Genomic DNA, 25,660 nt, shown 5'->3' with positions numbered 1-25,660 from the left:
TATCACACGGATTATAGTAGAACTTTATCAAATACTGACTGCATACACAAAGAAGTTGCTGTAACCCTCTAAAACAGTCAGCTAAAAAAAATGATAAGGTATAAAATAAAGTGTTATGTTATGTGCCCAGACCACGATGACCCCAAAGAAACATGAAACACCTTTTAAGACACTGTGAGTTTCTTCTTTCAGACCAATTTGTGACTGGTATGTTTACCAGGTCTCCCACATCCACAGTGTATATGTCCCCTTGTGTCCATGATGGCATTTCCATCTTATGGAACAAAATAAGTTACAACCCAAATTTCACAGCTAGAATTTAACTTTCATTGTCATCACCTTGGTCGTCACACTGCCTGAGCTCATGCTGAGCCTCTTGCAAACTGATTTGGGTTTTGAGACTTCACGTGAATTACAGACACTTGATGGAAGATATTTCACTGTTGTTAACCTTTCCTGACATCCTATAATTGCTACAGATGTTTCTGTATCCAGCATATGTTTCTCATCCACTGTTGTCTGGCTGACCTGACCTCAGGTTGCAGGAATAACAAGTCAACAGCGCCCCCAAGTGCCCGTTTTACCACACTACCAGCAAACGACCTTGCAGCACATCGTCAAGTTAAGTCAAGTGGGTTTTATTGTCATTTCAACATATCTACTGTATATAGTGAAACAAAATACATTTAAGGAAACAGTCATTTCAAAAGCAACACTGCATGACGTGAGTAAGATTGTAAGTTTCAGAAACTACAGAAATTGTCAGACCTCCGATCCCAGATTCCACTGAGGCCTAAAGGCCTTTTTTTCCTTTTTGGCCCACTGACTGGCAAAAATGTCCAGGGGTCTCAGTTATAAACTGTTTTTATACATGAGACCCTTGGTACTTTAAACAGCGAGAGAAGTAAAGTCACAATATCTAACTCATCTGTGATATTTAATCTAGTCGAGTTATCTACTGTCCATTGCTTGCTCCTCTGTCTCAGTCTTCTCCTTATCTCCTCCATCAGGCTTTGTCTCGTCATTTCATCTTTTATGTCAAAGCGCTCCTACTCCTTCAATTCATCAGCTTCCAGTTTGTCTTCTCATCTCTTTTTTTCCTTTGACAAACTCCTCCCTAGTACTTCTTCTCCTTGTCCACACGTTGTTCTTTCTTCTCTTCTCACATACTTTGTAACACATCCCAACTCTCTCAGTCATCATTCTGGTCTTCTCCTCTCAAAGCGTGGCGTAGACTCCTCCAGAACTCCCCAATCCTCTCCTCATCCCGAGGCCACTCCAGGTAAGTGGTGGAGCTCATGAGTTTGCGCAGTTTGCAGAAGCGTTTGGGGATGTCGTCCTTGGACAGCGGCTCCAGCAGGATCAAGATGGCCTCGTCTCCGCCGGCATTCCCGTCGAAAAGCTGGAAGTGGGAGAAGTCCAGCTCGTAGCGGCACCAGTCGGACTGGACAAAATTCTCTGAGAGGACGAAGACGGTCCGCCGGCTGCGCTCCATGGCACTCATGATGTTGTCCACAATCCAATGTCCAGGAAGGAAGTCCCGCTTGTGGAGACACAGGGTCAGAGGCCGGAGCGTTCCCTGATCCACAGAGTCTTCATCGTTCTCCCTGTAGGAGTAAAAACCAGAGAGTAGGTTATGCACTAACTGTATATTACCTTCACTACTTATCAGGAATCATATAGACTATATGTATATATGTACTGTGTTATAACTGATCCACAGCACTAACTACAACACATTTTATCTGTATTCTGTTGTCTTATCCTGTACTGAAGGTGAAACTGATACAAACAATGTAAAATGTAGGTTCTGTTATTGTCAGAAAGTACAAGAAAAATAGTTTGACGTTACCTTGGCTCCTCCAGCTCGGGTACCAAGAAGTTTTCCACCCAGCTAGCATCTCTCTCACTGTAGGACACAAAGGCGTCATAGGACGGCAGCTCCTCCGAGCCCGTTCTATCTCTACGCCGCCGCCGCCGTCGCATGGAGCTCCGCTTGGCTCTTAGCCAGGCCCACGTCATTTTGACGTACCAGAATGCATGGAGGCGCCACAGCAGGACGCACAGCAGAATCCCTACAAAAAGCGCCACCCCACAGCTAACTGACACAAACAAAACCCGCTGGCACACGACTATGGAGAGTTGGACTTGACCCACCGGTTCCCCCTGCAGGTAGAGAGGTGAGTCACAGACGTAGCTCTCCTCTCCATCTGCCAAATGCACGTCTTCGCCTCCTTTAATGCCTGATTTGAGGAAATAGACAAAGTCACAGGAGCATGCAAATTTGTTCTGACCCGCCCGGAGGTCCTGGAGTCGTCTGTATGACTGGAGGTCCGCACGGTTGAACCTGTTCAAGGTGTTTGCCTGTGGGGATCCAAGGAGTGGTCACACTGGGGAATACAGAGGATTGGAAGAAAAAGAAAACATGAGATGTGATTGGTCCTTACCTGTATTGTCAGTGTTTGAAGATTGGGGAATAGCCATCCTGGGGGCAGCTTCAGTAACTTGTTTCCAGAGAGGTGGAGCTCTCTCAGGACAGGCATGATCAGAAGGAAGGCTTTGAGATCGTTGTAGCTCAGATCCAACACCTGTAGATGATGCAAGGGTAAAATTGTTTATTTGTTGTGATGGTGCAACACATTGTTATCAACAGGTTTGTATGATGTTGTATGAGAAGTCATGCAAAACAATTCTCATGTCATCCTACAAAATTACAGCGACTGCCAGCTGGTCAGGTGAGTTTAGGGGCCTTCACAGTCTAATTTCATCTGGAAAAGGTGACTGTGGGCCAGGTCGAGGGTGCAGAGGGTGCAGATATTTTCAGCCCCTCCAGAATTTTGCGGCCCTTTTTTTGAGATTGGCCCAAAATGCCTGAATTTGTACCAGCTTTTGTAAAAAAATTGCAATAAAAGTTGTAGTGTCTTTTGAAATGTTGATGAAATGAAGTTTCAAGAATCAGCACAAAAAAAAGTGAAGAGATTTTTTTGGTGGTTTACTTCTTTAACCCTTGTGTGTCTTCCTGTCGACCTGCAACTTTTTCTGGGTTGAAATGTCAACATTTTGTCTCCTTTTCTAGAATTTTCACAACGTTTTTGTCAATTTTATTCCTAATTTGTGTCACTTTTTTTTAAATTTTTTAAATTATGTTTTAGTCAGTTTTTTAACAATTTCTTATGTGGCTTTTTCCAATGTTTTGATGTTTTTTTTGTTACTTTTTCAGCATTTAAAAAATAATGGGGTTTTTTGTATTTTTTCCTGCGTTTTTGTAGTTTTTTCCCCAAAATTTGTTACTTTTTCACTAGTTCTGACATATAAAGTTTTTGTAAAGGTGTCAAATTTGACCCGTGACAGTGACAGGTCTTTCTTGACTGTTCTGTCTCTCAGTACCTCCAGAGTTTGGGGTAGACAGGGGGTGATGGTTGTGAGTTTAGCCCCGGAGATGTTGAGGTACCGCAGGGTGGAGGGCCAGGAGCAAGCCTCGGGCATGGAACTGTATCCGGTCCTGCTGATGTCCAGGTGGGTCAGTTTGGAGAGCTTCGTTACCTGCCGGCTCACCGTCAACAAAGACTGGACAGCGGAGAAACACATACTTAAGTCTCCATGCGACTGGTGATTTCTTCTTCAAGTATTCTTGGATTTATACTTGTATATACTATATAATGTACTTATACACTGATTTAACGTGATGTTCAGTTTACTTGTCAACATAGACTGTAACAGATTACAGTTAAAAGAAACTGAATTGATGAATTCCAAATAGTGCAAAATACGCAAGAGGACGTTTTTCCTGAATGCACCTTCAGAGCGTTTCCGCTGACGTTTAAAACGCGGAGGTCCTTCATCGTGCCGTCTCCGTTGCACATGGTCTCCGCCAGGGTCAGGTCAGTCAGCAGGTTGTCTGACAGGTCCAGGTACTGCAGGCTCGATAGCAGGTGGGATGTGTTACAGGGCATCACGTACACCTGAGGGCAGAAGTTTGACTTTTAAATTACACATTTTATTCTCACTGTTCAGACTTTATATTCTTGTTTCTTTTTTTAAAGGTCATATTGCATGAATATTACACTTTTTTAGGTTTTTTTTTAACATTAATATGAGCTTGCCTATGGCCCCCCAGTGGCTAGAAATGGTGGCACATACTAAGGAAAGCTCATTGCGGGACTGGCTCTAGTGGCTGGAATTCTGCACCAAGGCTGAATTTTGGGAAAGAGACTTCAGATACAGTATTAGGACCACAAAGGTAATAAAGAGACTTCAGATACAGATTAGGGGGACCCCTAAGGTCTATATAAAAGAGACCAGATACAGTATTAGGGGACACTAAGGTCTATATAAAGAGACTTAGATACAGTATTAGGGACCACTAAGGTCTAATAAAGAGACTTCAGATTACCGTATTAGGGACCACTAAGGTCTTATAAAAGAGACTTCGATACAGTATTAGGGACACTAAGGTCTATATAAAGAGATTTCAGATACAGTATTAGGGACCACTAAGGTCTACATAAAAGAACTTCAGAACAGTATTAGGGACCACTAAGTCTATAAAGAGACCTTCAGATACAGTATTAGGACCACTAAGGTCTATATATAAAGAGACCACGATACAGTATAGGGACCACTAAGGTCATAATAAAAGAGACTTCGATACAGTATTAGGGACCACTAAGGTCTATAAAAAGAGACTTCAGATACAGTATTAGGGACCACTAGGTCTAATAAAGAGACTTCAGACAGTATTAGGGACCACTAAGGTCTATATAAAGAGACTTCAGATACAGTATTAGGGACCACTAAGGTCTATATAAAGGACTTCAGATACAGTATTAGGGACCACTAAGGTCTATATAAAAGAGACTTCAGATACAGTATTAGGGGACCACTAAGGTCTATATATAGAGACTTCAGATACAGTATTAGGGACCACTAAGGTCAATGACCGATGACCACCTTCCTTACCCGAGAGTTTATAACGGACACCTTCCTGGGGTATTTCAGCATAAACCCCAGCTGCAGAAGGGAGGCAAATTTAAAGATATTCAGCACCACGACGTTTCGTACGAAGAATTCGTCGATGCTTTTTAGATCGGTCTGTTTGGCTCCCTCCCACCTAACACCAACCGAGAAACATGAACATTTTACTATTTATGCAATCATTCATTCAATAAACAGTTTTTATCATTACAGAACTATACAAAGTGGCTTTTATTAGGAGAAGGAATTTAGACTAACAAAAATTGGGGATTTGGATGATTGTTAGGTACGCACATTAACAGCTGATTCACATTCCTATCTGGCTGCTGATTGGTCGATAAAACATGTTGCTAATCTTCCCCTACTCACTGAACTCATCTGGCGTAATTACTGAGAAATACCGATGTAACTTTTCAAATGAAAGGAGTTAAGGTCAGTCCGATATTGTCACTAGGCACTTGTGACAAAACGGATTTGATGGACCATGTTGATGTGCTGGTCTCCTACCTGCCCTCGCCTGTCAGCGTGACGCCGTCCATGAAGAGGGATGTGAGTGGCACGCCATCCATCACCACGAGGAAGTTAACGATGGCCTCATCGGACACCAAAATGTTGTTGAAGGCCATTTTCCTGAAGAGTAACATCACAGAGAAGCCACTGGTTGGTTTCTCTGCCAATGGTGTACAGGACATGCCATGTGGCATTTTACATTTTCTACACATTTACAAAAAAGTGTGTGTTGGTGTGTGTGGGGGGGAGGAATTGATACAGCATAGTATTGCAATATTTTCTGTGGCAATGCTGTATCAATACACAGGCGCCAAGTATCGATCTATTATTTTATATCATATATGTGTTGGTCAGTTTGACCCATTTTGCAGCCATAACATTGAAGTGAGATGAACAAAAAGAGAAATGTTGATAAGTTTCCTTTTGGGGACACATTGGGAAACATTTGAAGTTGGAAAAAAGGTTATAAATTGCAATATATTGCAGAATATTGCAATATGTTTAAATTCGCAATATTCTTGTATTGCGACATACAGTAAGTATTGAGACAACATCGTATCGGGAGGCGTCCGGTGATTCCCATCCCTACAAAAAAGCTGCCAATATTTAAATACTGCATTTTAACAATGTCTCCCATTCTCAATTCCATGTTTGGCTTGTTTCCAATGACAGGATGAAGTTTGACATCTGAACTTAAAGGAATACTTTGAATCTTATCCATCGCATGAGGTACTTATCCATCAACGTGAACCTCACCAAACTCTGTGAGGCCAAGCTGGATCCTTAGTCTCTAATTTCTCTTTAATTGTAATTTCTTATTCTTTTCTTTGTACTTTCTTCCACAGGCCACAGTTAAAATTACATCTTTTGTTGCTGTTCTCGTTGACAGACCTGACTCTCCTTCTGGCTGACTCTCTGAAGGGCTGAACAGACTCATTCCCAATCAGATGGAGGTCTTCCAGAACAAGAGGCGTCTCAGGGTACGTAACATCCGCGAGCACAGCCGAGGCTAAGGTTGTGTTTTTTAAAAATGGACCATGGAGGCTCAGAGTGACACGACCCAACGGCCAAACGTCCCCCAGAGCACCGGACTCGTAGCTGCAGAGAGACAAAGTGACAGGAGAGAGTCATGGGAGAGGTATGGTGACAGATGAGAAAAGTAAGTCTAGATCAGTCTTTGGTGTTTTCCCTTTTCCTTCCAAACATCTTTAATGATAAATATGCCAATATTCATCCCAAAATCACCCCAAATAAGGGATTGTTTCTGTTTCGAGTATGTATATGTTAGTGTGTATGTATTGTTTGGTTGTTTTGGATGTGTAAGCGCATTGTGAGCAACGATGTTCCAAAGACAAATTCCTCTTTTGTGACTTCATACCTGGCAAATAAAGCTGATTCTGGGAATGTTCTACCGTTGCATACAGAATAGCTCTCGTCTAACAACACAAACACACCATAAACAGCGCCGGCCCCTCACCTTGTCAGGTTGTTGCCGTGCACGGTGAGCTCGTCCAGCTCAGTGACTCCAGATAGGTCTCCTCTCTTCAGCTTCTCCAGAGCAGGACCTCCCAACGCCAGCCTCCGCAGCCTCACCAGCCTCCGAAACACTGGACGAGAACCCAGGCAGCTGGAGGACGCAAGACACACAAAAGCATGGGGGACATCATACGTAAAGGTTTTTTAACCCTTGTGTGGTCTTCCATTTGCCCATGTATTTGGCATCCTGAAAATCAACACCTTTTCTGATGTTTTCGTCTCTTTTATCGACACTTTTGTTTTTGTTTTTTCAATGTTTTTTGCTCTTTTTTTGACGATTAACTCTTCTTTTCACTACCATTGTAGACCACTAACACCAACTTATTGCCAGTTTTACATTTACTACATTTTTGGAATTCCTGGTCAATAAACCTCATGTATATGAAATTGTACCTAATTCTTAAGAATTATTTAGACTTTAGATATTAAATGAAGGATAATTACAGAAGGGTATATGTCAACGTTTAGTCTGGTTTTGAAAGATTTTCTTTTTATTCGAATGCAATTTTTTTTTTTTCCAAAAGTCAATCAAAGTAGAGATCCTATCTTTTGTTGTACTTGCAAAGCACAATGTGTGGAATCAATCATCCATGTTATTTTTGGGTTTAATTGGTAGTTTAGAAAGCCTTATTTCTAATATAGATACATTTTGAAAAATTGGTCAAATTTGACCCGTAACCTTGGCTCTTCACCTATATGGGTTGTTGAGCAGGTTGAGCTTCTGCAGAGCCTCTAGCCTTCTGAACCATTTGTCGTTGAGAGCAGTCAGCTGGTTGTCGGACAGATCCAGTTCCTCCAGACTCCACAGAGAGTCAAACGCTGACGGATGGATCGTAGCTACTCCGTTACCTGGAGGGCGATAATATCTACATATAAAAACAAATCAACAACTTTTCTAACAACAAGGGGTTCCACAGGGGTCAATCCTGGGACCATTGATTATTACTACTTACTGCTATATTGTGGTTATTGTCAATATTGTTTGATCCAGAGCTGCCAATGCTTCTAAGGTACCTTGGCCCTGTTTCCTGCAATAAACTGCCTGATAAGAAAACCTTCTTCTGAGCAATTTAGGGCTTCCAATCCACATTGGCTTAAAAGTTGAGGTTCAAAGTCTGTTTTGGATCTTAGACATTGGAAAATGTGGACATTTGCACGTTTTCATTTCCATTAAAACTGGGCCAACTCTGATAATGAAGTCCATGTGAAATGATAAGAAACTCCTAAACAGCTTGGAGGTGAGATACTTTTGGAAATTTTAGTTTTACCTTTTTAATTTTAAAGGTGCTCTAAGCGTTGTTGGGTGACGTTACTTCTTTTTGACGTTTCAAACCAAACTGAGACTAGCTCGCCCCTCGTCCTTATCCTAACCCCTCCCTTCCGAGCACTAACTCCCCCCCCCCCTAACTCGTTCTTGTCTGTTATTGGCTGTAACGCTGGTTGATTCTGAGACTACATCATTAGTCTTTGTCAAAACTTTATGAGACATTTCATATTTGCTTTAGAAAGAAGACAGTAGGACACATCCACGTAAACCCAACATGGACAGGAAATGACGTCATGACTCCTTATTGTATCACTTATGGTGAAGAACTTTTACATATCCTGCACCGTGTACATGAATTAATATATCTTTACAGACAACGCTTGCTCTAAAGCCAGTAAAGTCCAATCAACGTTACCGTGGAGACTGAGAACCCTAAGTCTCCTGTGTCCTGTCAGATCTTCACTGGTCACCACGGTGATGTCGTTGAAGGAGAGATCAAGAGTCAGGGCGCGGCCTGTCACTATGGGAACACGGGTAAATCCTCCGTGGGAGCAGTTACAGGTGAGCCACTGGTCACAGTGATCGCAGGAGGACCTCTCGCCGTCTGGGTTTGACCTCTGACCCCGGCACAGGTAGACGAAGAGGAGGGTGAAGTAAAGGTTGGTCATCTGTACCATACTGTATGGAAGGAAGGAAGGAAGGAAGGAAGGAAGGACAATTGAGTGGATGAATGAATCAGATAGTAAGACAAAGTGAGTCTGAAGACACAGCTAAAAATCTAAGATAGTTTCTTCTGTTTTGGCCTTTCCGGCTGTCTGCTCCCCCAAAAGATCAGCCAATTCATTTATCAATCTTCACCAAAGTTAAAAGAAATCATTGGAATTTCTTTTATGAAGTGGACTTTAATGCTTGTGGCACTTATTTAATCTCAGATTTCAGACACGCTGTAATGTCTTTTTAGTTCCTTTAGCAAGGTCCAACACTGATGGTCACTGGGGGATCTGGCTCTCAGTCGGCATCCGGTTCATCCCAAATACGTTGGATGAGGTGGACTCTTTCACATTGGTCAATGCATTCTCATGAACGGGTTCGTATGATATTGTAAGAAATGAGCATGCACAACAATTTGTGACGATCGGTCACATGACATTTATGTTAAGCGGTATTTACAGTTGCATTTAGCTGACAAAAAAGTGATAACGACAAGTTAAGATTGGAAAAATGATTATGTGTGATGGTTTGGGTGGGTCCTTTGGTTTCTTTGTTTATCCTTCTGTGGTTTTTTGGGTGTGGTTTTGTCCCCTTGTGTTTGTTCTTTCCTGTTTTATTTTGGTAGTGTAGTTTTCCGTCTTGTCTGTCCTGTCTAGCTTTGCTTTGTGCCGTGTCTGATTGTCCAGCCCCGCCCTAATGTGATTCACGTGGTCCTCACCTGTTCCCCATACCTCGGTACTATGTATTTAACCCTGGGTTCCCTTGTCTCTTGTTGGATCCTTGTGTTGTGAAATGACGTTCTGCGTTCACTGCTTTCCCTAATTCCCTGGAGTTGTTCCCTGTGTGTTGTCTTGCCTTTTGTGTTTTTTTTATTTCCTTGGCTTTTGGACCTTGCCTGTTCCCTCTGTTTTCCTGGACTGTTAAAATAAACCCGTTTGTACCTGCCCTTGCCTGCCTCCTGGTTCTCTGCGTTTGGGGCCTCCATTTTGCCGTACCATAACAATTATTGTTTGGATTAAAACACATGTCCCCTTCAGGAGAACTCCCAGGACACAAACACGCATTTTCTGGAAGTCTTTCGAGTTCCCCTGGATGTGAACTCTGCTCTCCGGCTGGAAAGCTCTGTGTAGGGATTGATATTAATGTATGCAATATAGAAAATGTTAAAGAAGTCACTTATCTGCTATAATTATGTTTTTTGTTTGTATTTCCAAAGCAGAGAACTCCGGATTCGACCCCAAAACACTACGAATGGCGCTTAATGTATTCTTAATTGTCAAAGTTGGTGATTTTTCATAAAGTTGGAGGTACAGTGTTCATAGATCATAGAATTGAAACTTCAAAGACTCCAGAAAGAATCTAATCAAATGCAAGGATATGCGTAGCATTACGATATCCCTTCAATGGTACTAACCAAAAAAAACAGACCAATAAGGATGAGGGGGGGGTGGGGGAAATTGATACAGTATAGTATCTAGGTTTTTTTTCTGTGGCAATGCTGTATCAATACACAGACGCCAAGTATGGCTCTATGATTATATATTATACATATATTGTTGGTCAGTTTGTCCCATTTTGCAGCAGTAAAATTCAAGTGAGATGAATAAATGTTTCTTTTTAGATAAAACAGAGGTTGACAAAGTTTCCTTTTGGAACATTGGGAAACATTTGAAGTTGGAAAAAAGGTTATAAATAGCAATATATCACAGAATAATATTGTATTGCGACATAAGTATCGTGATGTTATTTTTATCGTGAGGCCCACACCCCCCCCCCCCCCCACCCCCCCCACCCCCACCCCCCCCCCCCACAGACCAACTCTTCTCTACACACTTTTAGCCTTAAATAATGCTGTCAACACTTTGGCAGCTTGGAGATTTTACTTTGTGATACGTACAGCAACAAATACAACAAACTGTTGAGTTGTGATGATTATTCTGGCTCCATATGTCCAAGATGTGACATTTTAAGGAGTTATGACTCTTGAAAAATTAAATCCAGGTGCACAGCCTCAGCAGTAAAAACCCTGCCAAAATCAGTAACTGCAGAACAAAAGCATTATAAATCTGTAAGCGTGTTTATAACATTTCGGATCAGCAGATGAAAACATTAAAACTGCTGCTGCTTTGTGTCAATCTTCTGAGTGTGCGACTTTCACTGGAAACCCCCTCACGGCCCATTCATTCTTATTTTGGGAAGTCAAACTGCGTTCATTCAGTTAATAGCCCTCATTTTCTCAAGTGCCTCCCTTATTCTGTCGTTTATCTGTTCCTCTGTGATACAACCGGATAACTTATGGTGTAATAACTGCTGTTGTATGACAGAGAAATGATTTATTTAGCACATGTTAAAACAACAATGATACATTTAGGAGAGATTAAATGAAAAAGGACATGCAAAGGAAACCCAGGCATATTGGTGTTCCACACTCTTAGAAATTCGTTTTATAATGGTTGTATGACTGTTGTTTTCTAACAGAAATTGTCCACAGAAAGTGATAACAGTTGTATCTGTGTTTATTTATAATTCAGATGCATCATGGGTACTTTATCTGTGCTCGCTTCATTTCACCAGTAGGTCCGGTAAGGGAGCATCAAAATCCTCAAAAAGCTTCAAAGTGGAACAAAAACGCCGTTGAAAAGTGTTAAAAAAAGCACCAAAAAGTAAATAGAAGAGTGAAACAAGCGTCAAAATCATTAATGCAGCAGTTTTTTATTTCAGCTGCAAATTTTTCTTCATTTTGTTTTTAATACGGTTAATGAGCTGCCAGAACTTTTTTTTTTTTTTTCTGTTATTTTACGGATTATTCTTAGAGTGTTACAACCACTCAACAATACTTAATGTGGAGAGAAAAATAAAAGCATGTTTTGAGGTTTCTATCGTAAGTCCGTCTTGTCTTACCTGACTGTCTTGCAGAGTTGATTCCTAACAGCGAGGGTAGAGCTCTGTAATGGTTAACAACAGGAAACACAAGAGAGTGAGATACAGATTTGTATGCAAAGAGAGGAAGTAAAAACTGGAACTGAATGAAAACAGGTTGTGAGCATGAAATTAACTTACGGGAGGAAGTGTGTGTGTGTGTGTGTGTGTGTGTGTGTGTGTGTGTGTGTGTGTGTGTGTGTGTGTGTGTGTGTGTGTGTGTGTGTGTGTTGTGTGTGTAAAAATGTATCAGTGCATGATGACGTTGAGAGAGGCCCAGTGAATATGTCTTTTTTAGACCTGTTAGACTTCGACTTGTCTTTATTTATCCTTTTGGGATGACTCCCACAAGGAAATTGAAATTTCCAGCATCAGTTTTTAGCAAGAAAAGAAAAGTGACAGTAGAAAGATAACAAAAATAGCATTAATAATAATAATAAAAACAATAAGAACATTCGTCAATAAAAAGACATTAACCATAAATTATCAGTCAAAAGTGTCAGTGTTGAGTCAAGTGTTAAAGTTAAAGTGACCAGGTATTGATTAAGTCCAGGTGTGTGTGTATGTAAGTGAGAAAACTGACTCTTGGTTGCATTTTAAGATTAGAAATATCCACGGGATATATAGACACACAACAGCTTCACAAGAAGAGTCAAGGAAAGATGGAAAGAAGAGGTTTAAACTGGAGAGGCAGCCGTCTCCCGCAGCGCCAACACAACTTTCCACATACATACATTTTTAGATATCAGGGTTTTTGCTAACATGCGATGTGTATTTGGAAAATATAATGGATTTGATCAAGTCCTCTTGTGTTCATGACTCTGGAAACAAGCTGAGGCACAGCAGCAATTTGCCATGATCTTGTATTTCTTGGTTTTGTTTCAAACGAGCTGTAACGCCGTGTGCAACGGGCGGCACGGAACGGCTCCGCTCCAGTCTCTGCGGTCTGGCCGTAATTGGGTTGGTTCTGGACAAGAGCTTGAGTATTTGGGGCGGCTTTTGCTAGTGGTAGGCGGTTGCCTGCCATTGTGGAAGGTTGTGGTTTCAATCCAGGCCCTGTGGCCAATGTTGAAGTGTCTTGGGTAAACACTGAACCCCGAGTTGCCACGCTGGCTCGGGTCGATGTTGTGGTGATCGATAGCCGTGGTTGTATGTGGTGTGAGTGTGTATGCTGGAAGGTTTGTAGATGTGGTGAGTGGTATCTGATGAGCAGGTGTGTAGATGTGTGTGTGAGTGTGGTATCTGGAGCAGGTTGTGAGTGTGTGTGACGTGTGTTATCTGATGAGCAGGTGTGTATAGTGATGGTAGAGTGGTGTGTATCTGTGAGCAGGTGTGTAGATGTCTGTGTGTGAGTGTGTATTGAGCACGGTGTTGTAGAGGTGTGTGAGTGTGGTATGATGAAGGTGTGTAGATGTGTGTGTGAGTGGTATCTGATGAGCAGGTTTGTAGATGTTGTGTGAGTGTGTATCTGATGAGCAGGTTTGTAGATGTGTGTGGAGTGTGTATTGATGAGAGGGTGTTGTAGATGTGTGTGAGTGTGTAATCTGATGAGCAGGCGTGTTGTAGATGGTGTGGTGTGTATTGATGAGCAGGTAGTGTGATGTGGTGTGTTATGTGAGAGGTGTGTAGAGTGTGTGAGTGGGTATCTGATGAGCAGTGTTGTAGAGTGTGTGTGAGTGGTATTGATGGCAGGTTTGTAGTGTGTGTGAGTGTGTAGATGAGCAGGGTGTGTAGGTGTTGTGAGTGTGTATTGATGAGCAGGTGTGTAGATGTGGTGAGTGTGTATATGATGGCAGGGTGTAGATGTGGTGAGTGTGTATCTGATGAGCAGGTGTGTAGAGTGTGTGTGTGTGTATCTGATGAGCAGGTTGTGAGATGGGGTGTGAGGTGTATCGGCATGAGCAGGTTGGTGAGTGTGTATCGTGGATGAGGAGGTGTGTGATGTGTGGGGTGGTATCTGATGAGCAGGCGTGTAGATGGTGTGAGTGTGTATTGATGAGCAGGTGTGTAGATGTGTGTGAGGTTGTATCTGATGAGCAGGTGTGTAGATGTGTGTGAGTGGTATCTGATGAGCAGGTGTGTGAGATGTGTGTGAGTGTGTATCTGATGAGCAGGTGTGTAGATGGTGGTGAGTGTGATCTGATGAGCAGGTGTGTAGATGTGTTGAGTGGGTATCTGATGAGCAGGTGTGGTGATGTGTGTGAGTGTGTATTGATGAGCAGGTGTGTAGATGTGTGTGAGTGGGTATTGATGAGCAGGTGTGTAGATGTGTGTGAGTGTGTATTGATGAGCAGGGGTGTAGATGTGTGTGTGAGTGTTATCGATGAGCAGGTGTGTAGATGTGTGTGAGTGTGTATCTGATGAGCAGGCGTGTGTAGATGTGTGTGTGAGTGTATTGATGAGCAGGTGTGTGATGGGGTGTGAGTGGTATCTGATGAGCAGGTGTGCAGATGTGTGTGTGTGTGTATCTGATGAGCAGGTGTGTAGATGTGTGTGAGTGTGCAATACAGCACATTTACATCTACATGTATTATTTGTATTCATTAACCCTCGTGTTGTCTTCGGGGTTAAAATTTGACCCGTCTTCCAAGTTTTTTTCAACCAAAATGCCCATAACTTCCATGGATGATCTTTGGTAAATTTAATGATTGCTTTCATTGAATTTGGGCTATTTTATTCAGTTTCATGACACTTTTTTTTTATGGTTTCAAAACAGAATCCTGACTATACGGCGGGGCTCGATCCCGGCTGCTCTCCAGTACTCAAACTATTTGGTACGTCCCAATACAAAGCATGCTAAATGTATGTCTATACAGTGGCTTGCACAAGTTTACTCCTTTGCATAAGTTGATTGAAACGAGGAATAAAAACATCATTTGGAAAGTTTTATTGCCTTAATTCAAAAACAAGTTGGAAAATCTCCAGTTATGGTGAAGGGTATGTGATGATTCTAAAGGCCAGGATGCATTGCATAATATAAAAGAAAGGAAAAAAAGACCTTACAACCTGGGGCTATGAACAATAAAAGGCTGAGGTAAAAATGACACCCAGTGATTAAACTTAAACTCCCGATGATTACAATAGTCTGAGAAAGAACAACTGATATGATGAAGACTGAGCAGTGTCCGTCTTACGTTACATTTGACCTCAAGGCTCCGGTGAATTCATGGGAAATTAAAACAATGACACGTTTGGAAATGAACGCCGTTACTGGGCGAGCTAGAGGCCCCCCCCCCCCCTCAGATTCTGGAGAAACCATGTGATATGAGCAAGAGGGTCCAAGTTCCAGGCGTTATATGACCCAGCTGTTTGCCTAAAGAAAGGTCTGCTGCAGTACTAAAGTACGTATGCGGTTTGTAACACACAGTGTCAGGTTCAATTCTGGTCAATAACCCAGTAATAACCTTTTTACTGGTTCCACTTATTATTCCACTTATTTAGTATTATTCATCATTCCCATTCTCACATCTCAATTATTTATTATTTATCCATCATTCCCTGTTCCAGAACTGTCCATACTGTTCATATTGTAATATAACAACATAATACTATTTATCCCAGTATCCTTTGCACTATGCTCCACATTTAAATGTGTTTTATTGATCTCTTCATTGCACTCAGGCCTCTATATTGTTTCTGTTTAGAGTGTGCATATATTAGTGTGTAAATATTGTGTATATATTAATGTGTTAGTGTGTATATATGAGTGTGTACATTTTGTTTTGGTTGTTGTGTATGTGTAAGCACATTGTGAGCAACGATGCTCCAAAGTAAAATTCCTTGTATGTGTCCTCATCAGAACCAGAATCCGCTTTATTTGCCAGGTATGAGGACACATACGAGGAATTTTTCTTTGGAGCATCGTTGCTCACACTGTGCTTACACACACAAAACAACCAAAAAAAAAAAATACTACACATAATATATAACAATTATTTAACACATAATATAGCACACTCTAAACAGAGACAATAAGAGGCATGAGTGCAATTAGAGATCAATAGAAACTATTTAAATGTGGAGCACAGTGCAAAAGAATACTGAGATAAATAGTATTAAGTTGTTATATTACAATATGAACAGTATGAACATTATGGACAGTTCTGAAATAGGAAATGAGAATGATGAATAAATAACAAATAAGTGAGATATGAGAATGGGAATAATGAGTAAATAATAAGTGAGATATGAGAATGAGAATGATGAATAAATACAAAATAAGTGGAATAATAAATCAGTAAACAGGTGCTGTAGAGACAGTGTTACTGGGTTATGGACCAGACCTGGCAAATGAAGCTGATTCTGATTCGACTGTTTTGTCTGTAAATGTCTGTCTGCACAGGAAGCATGTGTCATGTTTTTGTCATGTTTTTTTCCACCTATAGGCATGATCAGATCTTCTGACATTAGGTCGCATCAGATGTTCACTGGTAATGATATGTAATGGGTAAAAGTGTGGGAAAACATAGGTTAGGTTTTAAATGTAATTCTTGGGCAACGAAACAATAGACTATTAGATTCTTTGGGTTTTATGTCTCATGTCAGTGCTGGAGACGATAATTTGATATGATCCAGCCAAGTAGGGTGTCATTGTTTACTTGCAAAACATGGTCTGTAACCCAGATTTGCACAATACAATCGAGAATATAAGAGCAGATATAGATGATGAAACCCTAACATCAGACGAGACAGTCTGGGAAGCCGGGGCTGTGAACAATAGAAGGCCAATGTAAAAGTGACACCCAGTGATTACCTTAAACTCCCGATGATTACTGGAGGCTGAGAAAGAAAAACTGATAAAGCTCCGGTGAATTGGTGAGAAATCAAAACAATGACACAGCAGAAGTGTCAGCGATCAGATAAAAGGACAGAAGCCGCAGAGGTGGCTCACCACACCTGCTGATCCTGAACCAGGTGAGTCTACTTTAGATTTACTTAAACCCTCATGCGGTCCTCGGGTCAAAATGACCCGTTTCTAAGGGTTTTTATACCAGAAATATGGATTTCTATTAACCAAATTGTCCAAAAATAACATGGATGATTCTATATAACGTTCTTCAGGTAAATTACTGATACTTTCATTGCATTCTTTGGGTGTTTTATTTAATCTTGTAGCCTTTGAATTCTTTTATTTACGGTTTCCAAACAGTATCCGGACTAAACTTTGACATCTAGCCATCTGAGATCCACTCAGCATCCTCTGATCTTAACTATTAGTCAAAATAATTCACAATTTGTGCCTTTTTAACTAAAAACTTGTGTATACCTTGATACAAAAGAGGTTCATTGACCATGAATTCCAAGAATAAGTGTAAAACTTGTTATCAAACCACCTCAGTTTTTTTTTTTAAAGTGCCAAAAGCTGGAAAAAAAGTTACAAATACATCAGAAAAAAGCACAAAAACATTAGAAAAGCACAAAAAAAATTCAATCTTGACCTAGAAGGACAAGTTCATGGTTAACGGGAAGACAACACGAGGGTTAATCAGACATGTTGGACACAGTGGGCGACATCTAGCCGACCCAGTAGGAACCCCATGTAGGCTGAGTCTGATGCAGTGGTCCGGGTTCGGGTCCAACCTGCGGCCCTTTGCTGCATGCCCCCCCCCCCCATCTCTGTCACTATAATGGGAAAAAATGCCCCAAATAATAATCTTTAAAAAATTTATTTTAACCCTTGTGTTGTCTTCCAGTCAAAATTGAAAATCAACACTTTTAACGTTTTTTTATCAATGTTTTTATTTTTTTCTCACGTTTGTGTCCCAGTTTTTTTTTTAGAGACATTTATACAAGACATCAGCATGTAGACAAATCAGATAAGTCTGTAACGAGTGCAAACAAGGCTTTTCTGTTATGATTGGTGACCTCTCCTCGTCAGTTGTGGGGTACCCCAGGGATCCATTCTTGGCCCCATTCTGTTTTCTGTATGTTGCCTTAAGGGGCTATTATGGCAAAGCACAACCTGTCTTTTCATTGCTACGCAGATGATTTTAAATCTGTTTGCCTATGAAAGCAAATGACCATGTCGCACTAAACTCCTAATTGAAAATCAACACTGTTGTTGAGGCTTTAAATCAACGTTTTTAACTTTTTCTTACATTCTTGTCCCTTTTTTTCAACACTTTTGACACTTTTTTCCAATGTTTGTCATTTGACGTTTTCAACACTACGTAACACTAACTTATTAACTTTAGTTTTACATTTATTTTTGGAATTTATGGTCATCTAACCTCATGTTATAGGAAATATTACCTAACTGTTTGAGTTAGAAAAGCAGAAATTAGGAATATTATTGAGACTAAAAGTAAAGGATGGATGTGATGATAATCACAGATGGAAATATGTCAACTTTTACTCAATACTATTTCAAAAACACTTAATTTGTTTTACCAAATGCTATAAAATGAAAGACCCAAAATTAATGAAAGTAGAGATTTGTAATTGCCAAAGAGCATTGTGTGGAACAATCATGTTTTTTAAGAATGATGTAGGAAAGGGCAAATTGACAGAGGACAATGCGAGGGTTGAAGGAAGACATGCAGATCTATTCAGCTTCTTAGACTCTATGTTGTTGACAGGTTTAGATTTTGTTGGTCCTATTTCAACAGGCTACGCTCCCAGTTCATCATGAGCATCATCATGAGCATCATCATGAAGGCGCTTGGCGTGTCTCTGACACTCTGCACCTTTCTGAGCCTAAGCGACGCCTCCCCGATCGACACCTCCCCAATCGACAACTCCAGCTTCATTATTAGGCCCGGGGGCCAGTGCGCTCACCAGAGGCATCACGTCGTGATCATCATCATGGCCCAGGACCAGAGGATGAGTAGCCCCGGAAGACTGGACAGTTCGTCCCACAGTGTGACGCTAACGGGAACTTCCTCCCCCAGCAGTGCTCCGGGTCCACCGGGTACTGCTGGTGCGTCAACGTCATCACGGGGGAAGAGATACCGAACACGTGGACCCCGCCGGGCGTCACGCCTCTTCAGTGTGGTGGGTGAGGACGCTGCATGGGTGTCACATTGTTGTGTTTGCTGGACTGAGTTCTCGGTCAATTCTGGAAAGGATTAGTGTCCCAGTTTCTGGATGAATGGAGGAGTTGTTTGTCAGAATATGGTGAAAAATGTGGACCGGTGTTTCCCCAAAAGCCTGAGACGACGTCCTCAAATGTCTTATTTTGTCCACAAGTCAAAGATATTCAGTTTACTGTCCCAGAGGAGAGAAGAGACTAGAAAATGTTCACATTGAACAAGCTAACACCAGAGAATTTTGATGTCAATGCCAATATTTGATAAAGACTCAAACCGATAAATCGATTATCAAAATAGTTGGCAATGACTTTTATAGTGTTACTTTTTTTTTTGCTGAACTGAGTTCTTGGACAATTCTGGTATTTTTACTTAAATACTGTACCTATGTTCAATGTTATAGATAGATATATATATATTTATTGATCCAATAAAATGGGAAATTACGGTGTTGCAGCAGCAAAATCCGTCCCACAGCACAGAATGTAAATATAAACGAAATACTACTGTAGGCTGTAAATGAGGATTAGCGTCACAGCCGATTGATCTGAAGCATTTCTGGATTAATGGATTAGTTGTGATGTGGATCAGTGTTCCCCAAAAGCCCGAGACGACGTCCTCAAATGTCTTATTTTGTCCACAAGTCAAAGATATTCAGTTTACTGTCACAGAGCAGAGAAGGAAATGTTACACTAAATGTAATTTAGCAGACACTTTTATCCAAAGCGACTTACAGTTGCTTTGTATCAGAGGTTGCACTCCTCTGGAGCTACTAGGGGTTAAGTGCCTTGCTCAGGGACACATTGGGTGAGGTATCGCAGTGGGAATCGAACCCTGATCTCCCACACTAAAGGCATGTGTCATATCCACTGTTCCACCACCACCATATTCACATTGAACCCTTGTGTCGTCTTCCCGTTGACCTGCAACTTTGTGTTTTTCTGGGTTGAAATTTGACAGTTTGTTTTCCTTTTTCTACACTTTTCTCAACGTTTTTGTCAATTTTATTCCAATTCATTTGTCACTTTTTTGATGGGTTTTTTTACTCATTTTTTTGGTCACTTTTTCAGCGTTATTTGGTAGGTTTTTTTCCAACATTCGTCAACTTTTTTCAACATTCTTTTCTGATATAGAAAGTTTTTGTAAACCGGTCAAATTTGACAGGGGTTAACCTGACACCAGAGAATTTTGATTTTGACTATTTTGCTAATTGATTTTTCCTGCTAATATGCGCACTACAATGTTAAGGATTTGAGTGTGTAGGCCTACATGTTTGGATACTTTATAATCCACAATTTATGATTCAAATACTGCTCTTTACTCAGGCCTCTGCAGACAAGAGAGGGATCACAACAAGGGCCGCGTTGGAGAGTTCATCCCCCAGTGTGACGCTAACGGGAACTTCCTCCCCCAGCAGTGCTCTGGGTCCACCGGGTACTGCTGGTGCGTCAACGTCATCACGGGGGAAGAGATACCCAACACGAGGACCCCCCCGGGCGTCAAACCGGTCCAGTGTGGTGAGTGAGGACGCCTGCATGGGTGTCATATTTTTTCTGGACTGAGTTCTTGAAATTATGGAAACTAGCTTTTTACTCAAATACTGTACCTATGTGGCGGCTGTGACTCAGCGCTAGAGCGGCTGACTACCAATTGGGAGGTTGGTGGTTCAATCCCTGGCCCTGGTGTCCCTTTCAAAGTGTCCCTGTCGACCCCGAGTTGCCACCCTACAATGTTGTAGGGTGGCTACTACTGTCACAGTTGATTAACCTGAAGAGTTTCTGGATTAATGGAGGAGTTGTTTGTCAGAATATGGTGAAAAATGTGGATCAGTGTTCCCCAAAAAGCCCAAGACGACGTCCTCAAATGTCTTATTTTGTCCACAACTCAAAGATATTGAGTTTACTGTCCCAGAGGACAAAAGAAACATCTTCACATTTAACAAGCTAGAATCTTACATTTTTACATAAAAATTACTCAAACCGATTAATCGGTTCTCCAAAAAAAGTTAGTGATTCATTTTATAATTGACAGCAAATCAATTTATATTTACAGCTCTACAATGCTGATATACTACTTCATACTCCACTACCACTATACGCAGGCCTCTGCCAGGACCAGACGATGAACGGCCCTGAAGGATCTGGAGAGTTCGTCCCACAGTGTGACGCTAGCGGGAACTTCCTCCCCCAGCAGTGCTCCGGGTCCACCGGGTACTGCTGGTGCGTCAACGTCATCACGGGGGAAGAGATCCCGGACACGAGGACCCCCCCGGGCGTCACACCTTTTAAGTGTGGTGAGTGAGGACGCCTGCATGGGTGTCACATTTTTTATGTGAAACCCTATTTTAACTTCTTGGACAGTGCTGGAAAGTAACAGAGTACTTTTCCTCAACTACTGTACCTAAGTACAGGATTTAAAGATATCTACTGTTTTTTTCAACCTTCAACCTATGTTTTAGTGTCTAAGTGACTCATGGGAACAACAATCTGGGACATCGGTCCTGTATTAAGCGAGATTGTTGCAGTCGGCAGCAGCAAAACAAGCTAAATGTGCAGCCCGAGTGCCACTCACAACCCCAAATTGGTATATTTTATAAACTATTTCTGCAGAGAGGAACCCTGCCGGCGGATGGACCGCTTTGGAAAGCGTTGTTTGCCTTCACGAGCCCAAAGACGTGGTCTGAAGAGAGGTGAGTGGTGGGGGGGGGGGGGGGGGGGCGGAGCTGCTCGTGCATTCAGTCACACGTGTGTTACGATTCGTTGGACCCAGAACACAGAGATACAAAAACAGGGCGTAGTCAGGATAAAGTTCAGGTAGTTTAATGGTCTTAGGAAGTATTCCAACACGGGTGAAGCGAGGGGTGGAAGGGATTCTGGATTCCCTGCGAATGCAGAGTATCTCATTCACGCCGTCTCAGGACTGCGGAAACCGACTAATCTGCCGTGGACAAGCAATGGACGATTCGGTAATCCACAAAAGCAAAACACTAGGACCAGGAGCCAGTTTCACAAGAGTGTGTTTAACGATGTGGCGCTGAAGAGGTGGTCAGCCCGGGATCAAAGACTGCAGTGGTACGATGAGTAGATGGAAAACAGCTGAGTAGGTGACGGAGCAGAGATGAGTGGCCACGCCTCTGGACCTCTTTCTTCCAGGAACGCCCCCTCAGGCGATGACAGACACATAGAGGAAAGGGAGAAAACACAGGTTGGGGGAAATGCAACGGACCATAACAACGTGAGAATGAGAAAGATGAGACTACTCTTCACTGTCTTGTCTCTTCTCCTCCAGAGTTACTGCCTGTCCGAAGAAGGCAACCTGGCGTCGGTCCACAGCAACGAGGAGAACAACTTTCTCCAGAGGTTGACCAAAGAAGACACCTACAGATTCCCCCTCACCTGGATCGGGGGCACCGATTGCATCCAGGTGTGTAACCCTACGCACTTCCAGATTCTGTTACTGTAGTTTTCAAATCGCATGTTGTCCTCATGTTGTCTTCATGTTGTCCTATATCAATGTTCTTTGTAATTCCCCAAAATAACATGATTGATTCCAACGCTCTTTGCCAAGTACAAATCTCTACTTTCATTAATTTTGGGTCTTATTCAATTTTATAGCATTGTAAAACAAATGGAAGTGTTTTTGAAATAGTATTGAGTGAAAGTTGACACATTCCTACAGTGTATTTATGTTTGTGTCTTTCTGTCCATAGTCCGGTTTTTGGAGGTGGAGTGACGGCACCATGTTCAACTACAGAAACTGGTCCAAGCGCTACAACATGCAAGACCAAGGGCGCAAGATGAGATGTCTGCAGATGAATTATGGATGTAAGAAACTACACAAACACACATATTTAACCTCCATGTTGTCCACGGGTCAAAATTTGACCAATTTTCAGTTTTTTCATCACAAAAAATGGGCCTTCGAAATAAGCTGAAAATATCAACATTAGAAATATCAAATCATTTTTGAAAAAACATCCAACAAAGCACCCATAACATTGAAAAAATGACAAAAATGTCAGAAAAATTTAAATTTTATTTAAAGCAAGCCCTGTTCACCTGTTTATTTCTTGTAAAAAATTACCCAAAAGAGAGAACATCCAAAAATCACTCAGCAAAAAGGAAACCCTTGTGTTATCCTCCTGTCAAATTTGACCCGTTTTCAAAGTTTTCATATCACAAATAATAAGTATAATACTAAGTTTCTTTGAACCAAAATACCCAAATATAGTCCTAACATGGATGCACATTGTGTGGAATCCATACAACGTTCTTTGCAGGTAATATTAATGATTACATTCTTTGAATTTTGGGTGTTTTATTCAATTTTTATAACATTTGTAAAACCTGTTGAAATGGTTTTAAAACAGTAGCCTGACTAAACTTTGACATAAACCAGTCTGTGATCCCTTAAAATCCTTTGATCTTAACCCTTAGTTAAAATAATTAATAATTGCTGCCTTTTAAAACTAAATGTTGAAAGAATGCGACAAAAATGCAAAAATGTTTATAAAAGTTTCAAAAGCACAAAAAAGAGCCAAAAATGCTGAAAAAAAGCACCAAAAATTAACTTTTGACCTGGATGGACAACAAGTTCATGGTCAACGGGAAGAAGAGGTAGGCAGTTGTTTGAGTGTCAATGGGCAGAAACCCCTTAATAACCTTTCAGCTTATTGCAATTCAAGTCTTCTGAGAGAAACTAGATTTCTGCTCTTCTTATTGGCTGTTTTCAGGCGTTAGAAAACCAAACCTGTAACGGGAGACTTTGGCCAATCATAGGTAATTTCAGACAGAAAGAGAGAGAGAGAGAAGTGAGTGAAGAAACTAGAAAATATCCACATTTAAAAAGCTGGAATCAGAGGACTTACTCATAAAAATGACTCAAACCGGTTAATCGATTATTAAACTTGTTGGCCAATTTAATAGTTGACAACTTATCGATTTATCTCTGTGGCTCTAAAAACACACAACTCAAGGATTTTAAGTCTGAGGTTACAGATAAAATATATAAATGCATACATACTTAGGAAATTCAACACTTAATATTAACACAAGGTGGGTGTTAATGCATAAAAAACCGTGTTAACACGACTTAACTCTGAAATGATTTTTGTGCCAATGGCCTTCCATACATGCTACGTCCCTAACACGTGCTACATACCACAATATTGACTTTAACCCTTGTGTTGTCTTCACTTCGGGACCCTCTTGTGTCCCTCGGGTCAAATTGACCCGGGACTTATTTGGGGTTTTAAAAACAATTCTGAAATAAAATGTTACTTCATAATCTATTAACAAATATTGTCTTTATCTCAATTTCCGAACAATTGAGATTAGGGAATGCAATCAGTCTCTACTAACACACAATTAAAAATGGAAGTGGGGTTCATTTTTTTTTAGGTTATAATTCATGTTAAAAATCCACTATGTGATCATGCTCATCTTGGAAAAAGTGGTCATATCCAGAAAAATCTTCTGAATTGAGTCAGGAATACATGTTTATCACAAGAAATAAGGAAAGGACGCTGATTTCAGGTAGAAAAAATGTAACTTGTATAATTTTCGTCTTCTATAAATTTGAAATGGATCAATTTGACCCGAATACCATACAAGGGTTACGAAATGCGACACTTACTGGTATAGGTTTGTGTTGTGTGTAGTGCACAAAAAAGTGTGTTAACACGACTTAACTCTGAAATGATTTTTGCGCCAATGGCCCTACATACTTGCTACATACCACACTACAAGTTCCTCAACATTGACTTTAAATCCAGTTTCTGCTGACTGTGCATTGACAGCCGGTCCTTGAAGATAAATGTTTCTGTCTGTCTTCTGCATTTGCAGATCGTAAGAAGTGGAACGCCTCCTCCTGCAACGACACTCTCCCTTTTGTGTGTGCCAAGGAGATGTGACACCTCTGAGGAGAGCTCTAAGAGCCGGAGTAACGTGACCTCACCACGTAATCACGTGGGAACCAGATCCTTTCACAGCTCCCACAAACTCTCTGATTTCTTTCTAGTTAGGCAAGTTTAGCACGATCCACAATCACTCCTGTACTCCTTGTGTTCATGATTTTAGTGATTAATCGTGGTTAAAGCACAAATTAGTCCCGGCTAACTTGAAGAGGAGGCTCCTCTGTCTCTGGGAGGGAGACGACAGGAAGTGCAGTTTTGGGAATCTGTTCTGCGGGTGAACAGGGGTGAAGTGACAGAGATGTGAGTGAGTGAATCAGGGAAGGTTGAGTAGCTGATATTCATCCTGCCAGTGAGCGGAGGCGTCTTCTCTTTAACCCTTGTGTTGTCTTATCGTTTACCATGAAAAACATTTATGACACTTTTTCAGTGTTGTGGGTGCTTTTTTTGATGTTTTTTTCCAAAGTTAATTGATATTTCTAATGTTGACATTTTCACGGCTTATTTCAAAGACCCTTCTTTTGTGAAAAAAAACTGAAAACGGGTCACATTTGACACGAGGGTCAAGAAAAAGCCGAAAAAGGGATCTTAATTAATCAAATGCATAAAAAAAAAAACTCACTTGGGTCTTTGTCCGTTCCGAAATAACACGATCGATGACACAGTAATGTGACGTGTGCTAAGCTAACATAATTAATAAGGAATATAATCAGAATGACATCTATTCACATGGGAAAAAAAGACTTTTGAACAGCTGTTTCTTTAACATGTAGATAACAAACTAACAATTAAAGGACATTGTCA

At 41.1% G+C, this 25,660-nt stretch overlaps 3 protein-coding genes and 2 long non-coding RNA genes across 5 annotated transcripts in view; 3 read left to right on the top strand and 2 right to left on the bottom strand.

Annotated features, from left to right (window-relative positions):
* Positions 1–19,298, bottom strand: part of LOC116690730 (uncharacterized) — a 22,887-nt gene extending 3,589 nt beyond the window's left edge. Inside the window, exons 1-2 of the long non-coding RNA XR_004332349.1 lie at positions 19,288–19,298; positions 19,077–19,079 (exon numbers count right to left, since the gene is read on the bottom strand). This is a non-coding gene — a long non-coding RNA (uncharacterized LOC116690730). The remainder of the gene's footprint in view (positions 1–19,076; positions 19,080–19,287) is intronic.
* tlr2 (toll-like receptor 2) lies at positions 683–11,988 on the bottom strand. Its single transcript, XM_032517885.1, has 12 exons — positions 11,900–11,988; positions 8,703–8,965; positions 7,713–7,869; positions 6,962–7,111; positions 6,376–6,582; positions 5,482–5,604; positions 4,960–5,110; positions 3,798–3,962; positions 3,388–3,567; positions 2,448–2,588; positions 1,853–2,364; positions 683–1,607 (listed from the first exon to the last, which is right to left on the bottom strand). Exons 2-12 carry the CDS (start codon positions 8,962–8,964, stop codon positions 1,193–1,195), a joined length of 2,463 nt encoding a protein of 820 aa, XP_032373776.1. The 5' UTR covers position 8,965; positions 11,900–11,988; the 3' UTR covers positions 683–1,192.
* On the top strand, positions 1,985–25,660 carry LOC116690726 (saxiphilin). Its single transcript, XM_032517887.1, has 8 exons — positions 1,985–2,017; positions 18,757–18,910; positions 20,271–20,462; positions 21,047–21,238; positions 21,555–21,634; positions 22,234–22,368; positions 22,655–22,769; positions 24,789–25,660. The coding sequence occupies exons 1-5, from the start codon at positions 1,985–1,987 to the stop codon at positions 21,626–21,628; spliced, it is 645 nt and encodes a 214-aa protein (XP_032373778.1). The 3' UTR covers positions 21,629–21,634; positions 22,234–22,368; positions 22,655–22,769; positions 24,789–25,660.
* Positions 7,187–11,085, top strand: LOC116690729 (uncharacterized). Its single transcript, XR_004332348.1, has 3 exons — positions 7,187–7,322; positions 10,306–10,310; positions 11,072–11,085. It is a non-coding gene; the product is annotated as an uncharacterized LOC116690729 (long non-coding RNA).
* LOC116690934 (ladderlectin-like) lies at positions 22,063–24,856 on the top strand. The gene is made up of 4 exons (XM_032518161.1): positions 22,063–22,149; positions 22,234–22,368; positions 22,655–22,769; positions 24,789–24,856. The coding sequence occupies exons 1-4, from the start codon at positions 22,063–22,065 to the stop codon at positions 24,854–24,856; spliced, it is 405 nt and encodes a 134-aa protein (XP_032374052.1).

This window comes from Etheostoma spectabile, chromosome 6 (genome assembly GCF_008692095.1).
Source record: "Etheostoma spectabile isolate EspeVRDwgs_2016 chromosome 6, UIUC_Espe_1.0, whole genome shotgun sequence".
Lineage (NCBI taxonomy): Eukaryota > Metazoa > Chordata > Actinopteri > Perciformes > Percidae > Etheostoma > Etheostoma spectabile.
Note: the sequence above shows the minus strand (reverse complement) of the source record. Positions and strands in the feature narration are given on the sequence as shown.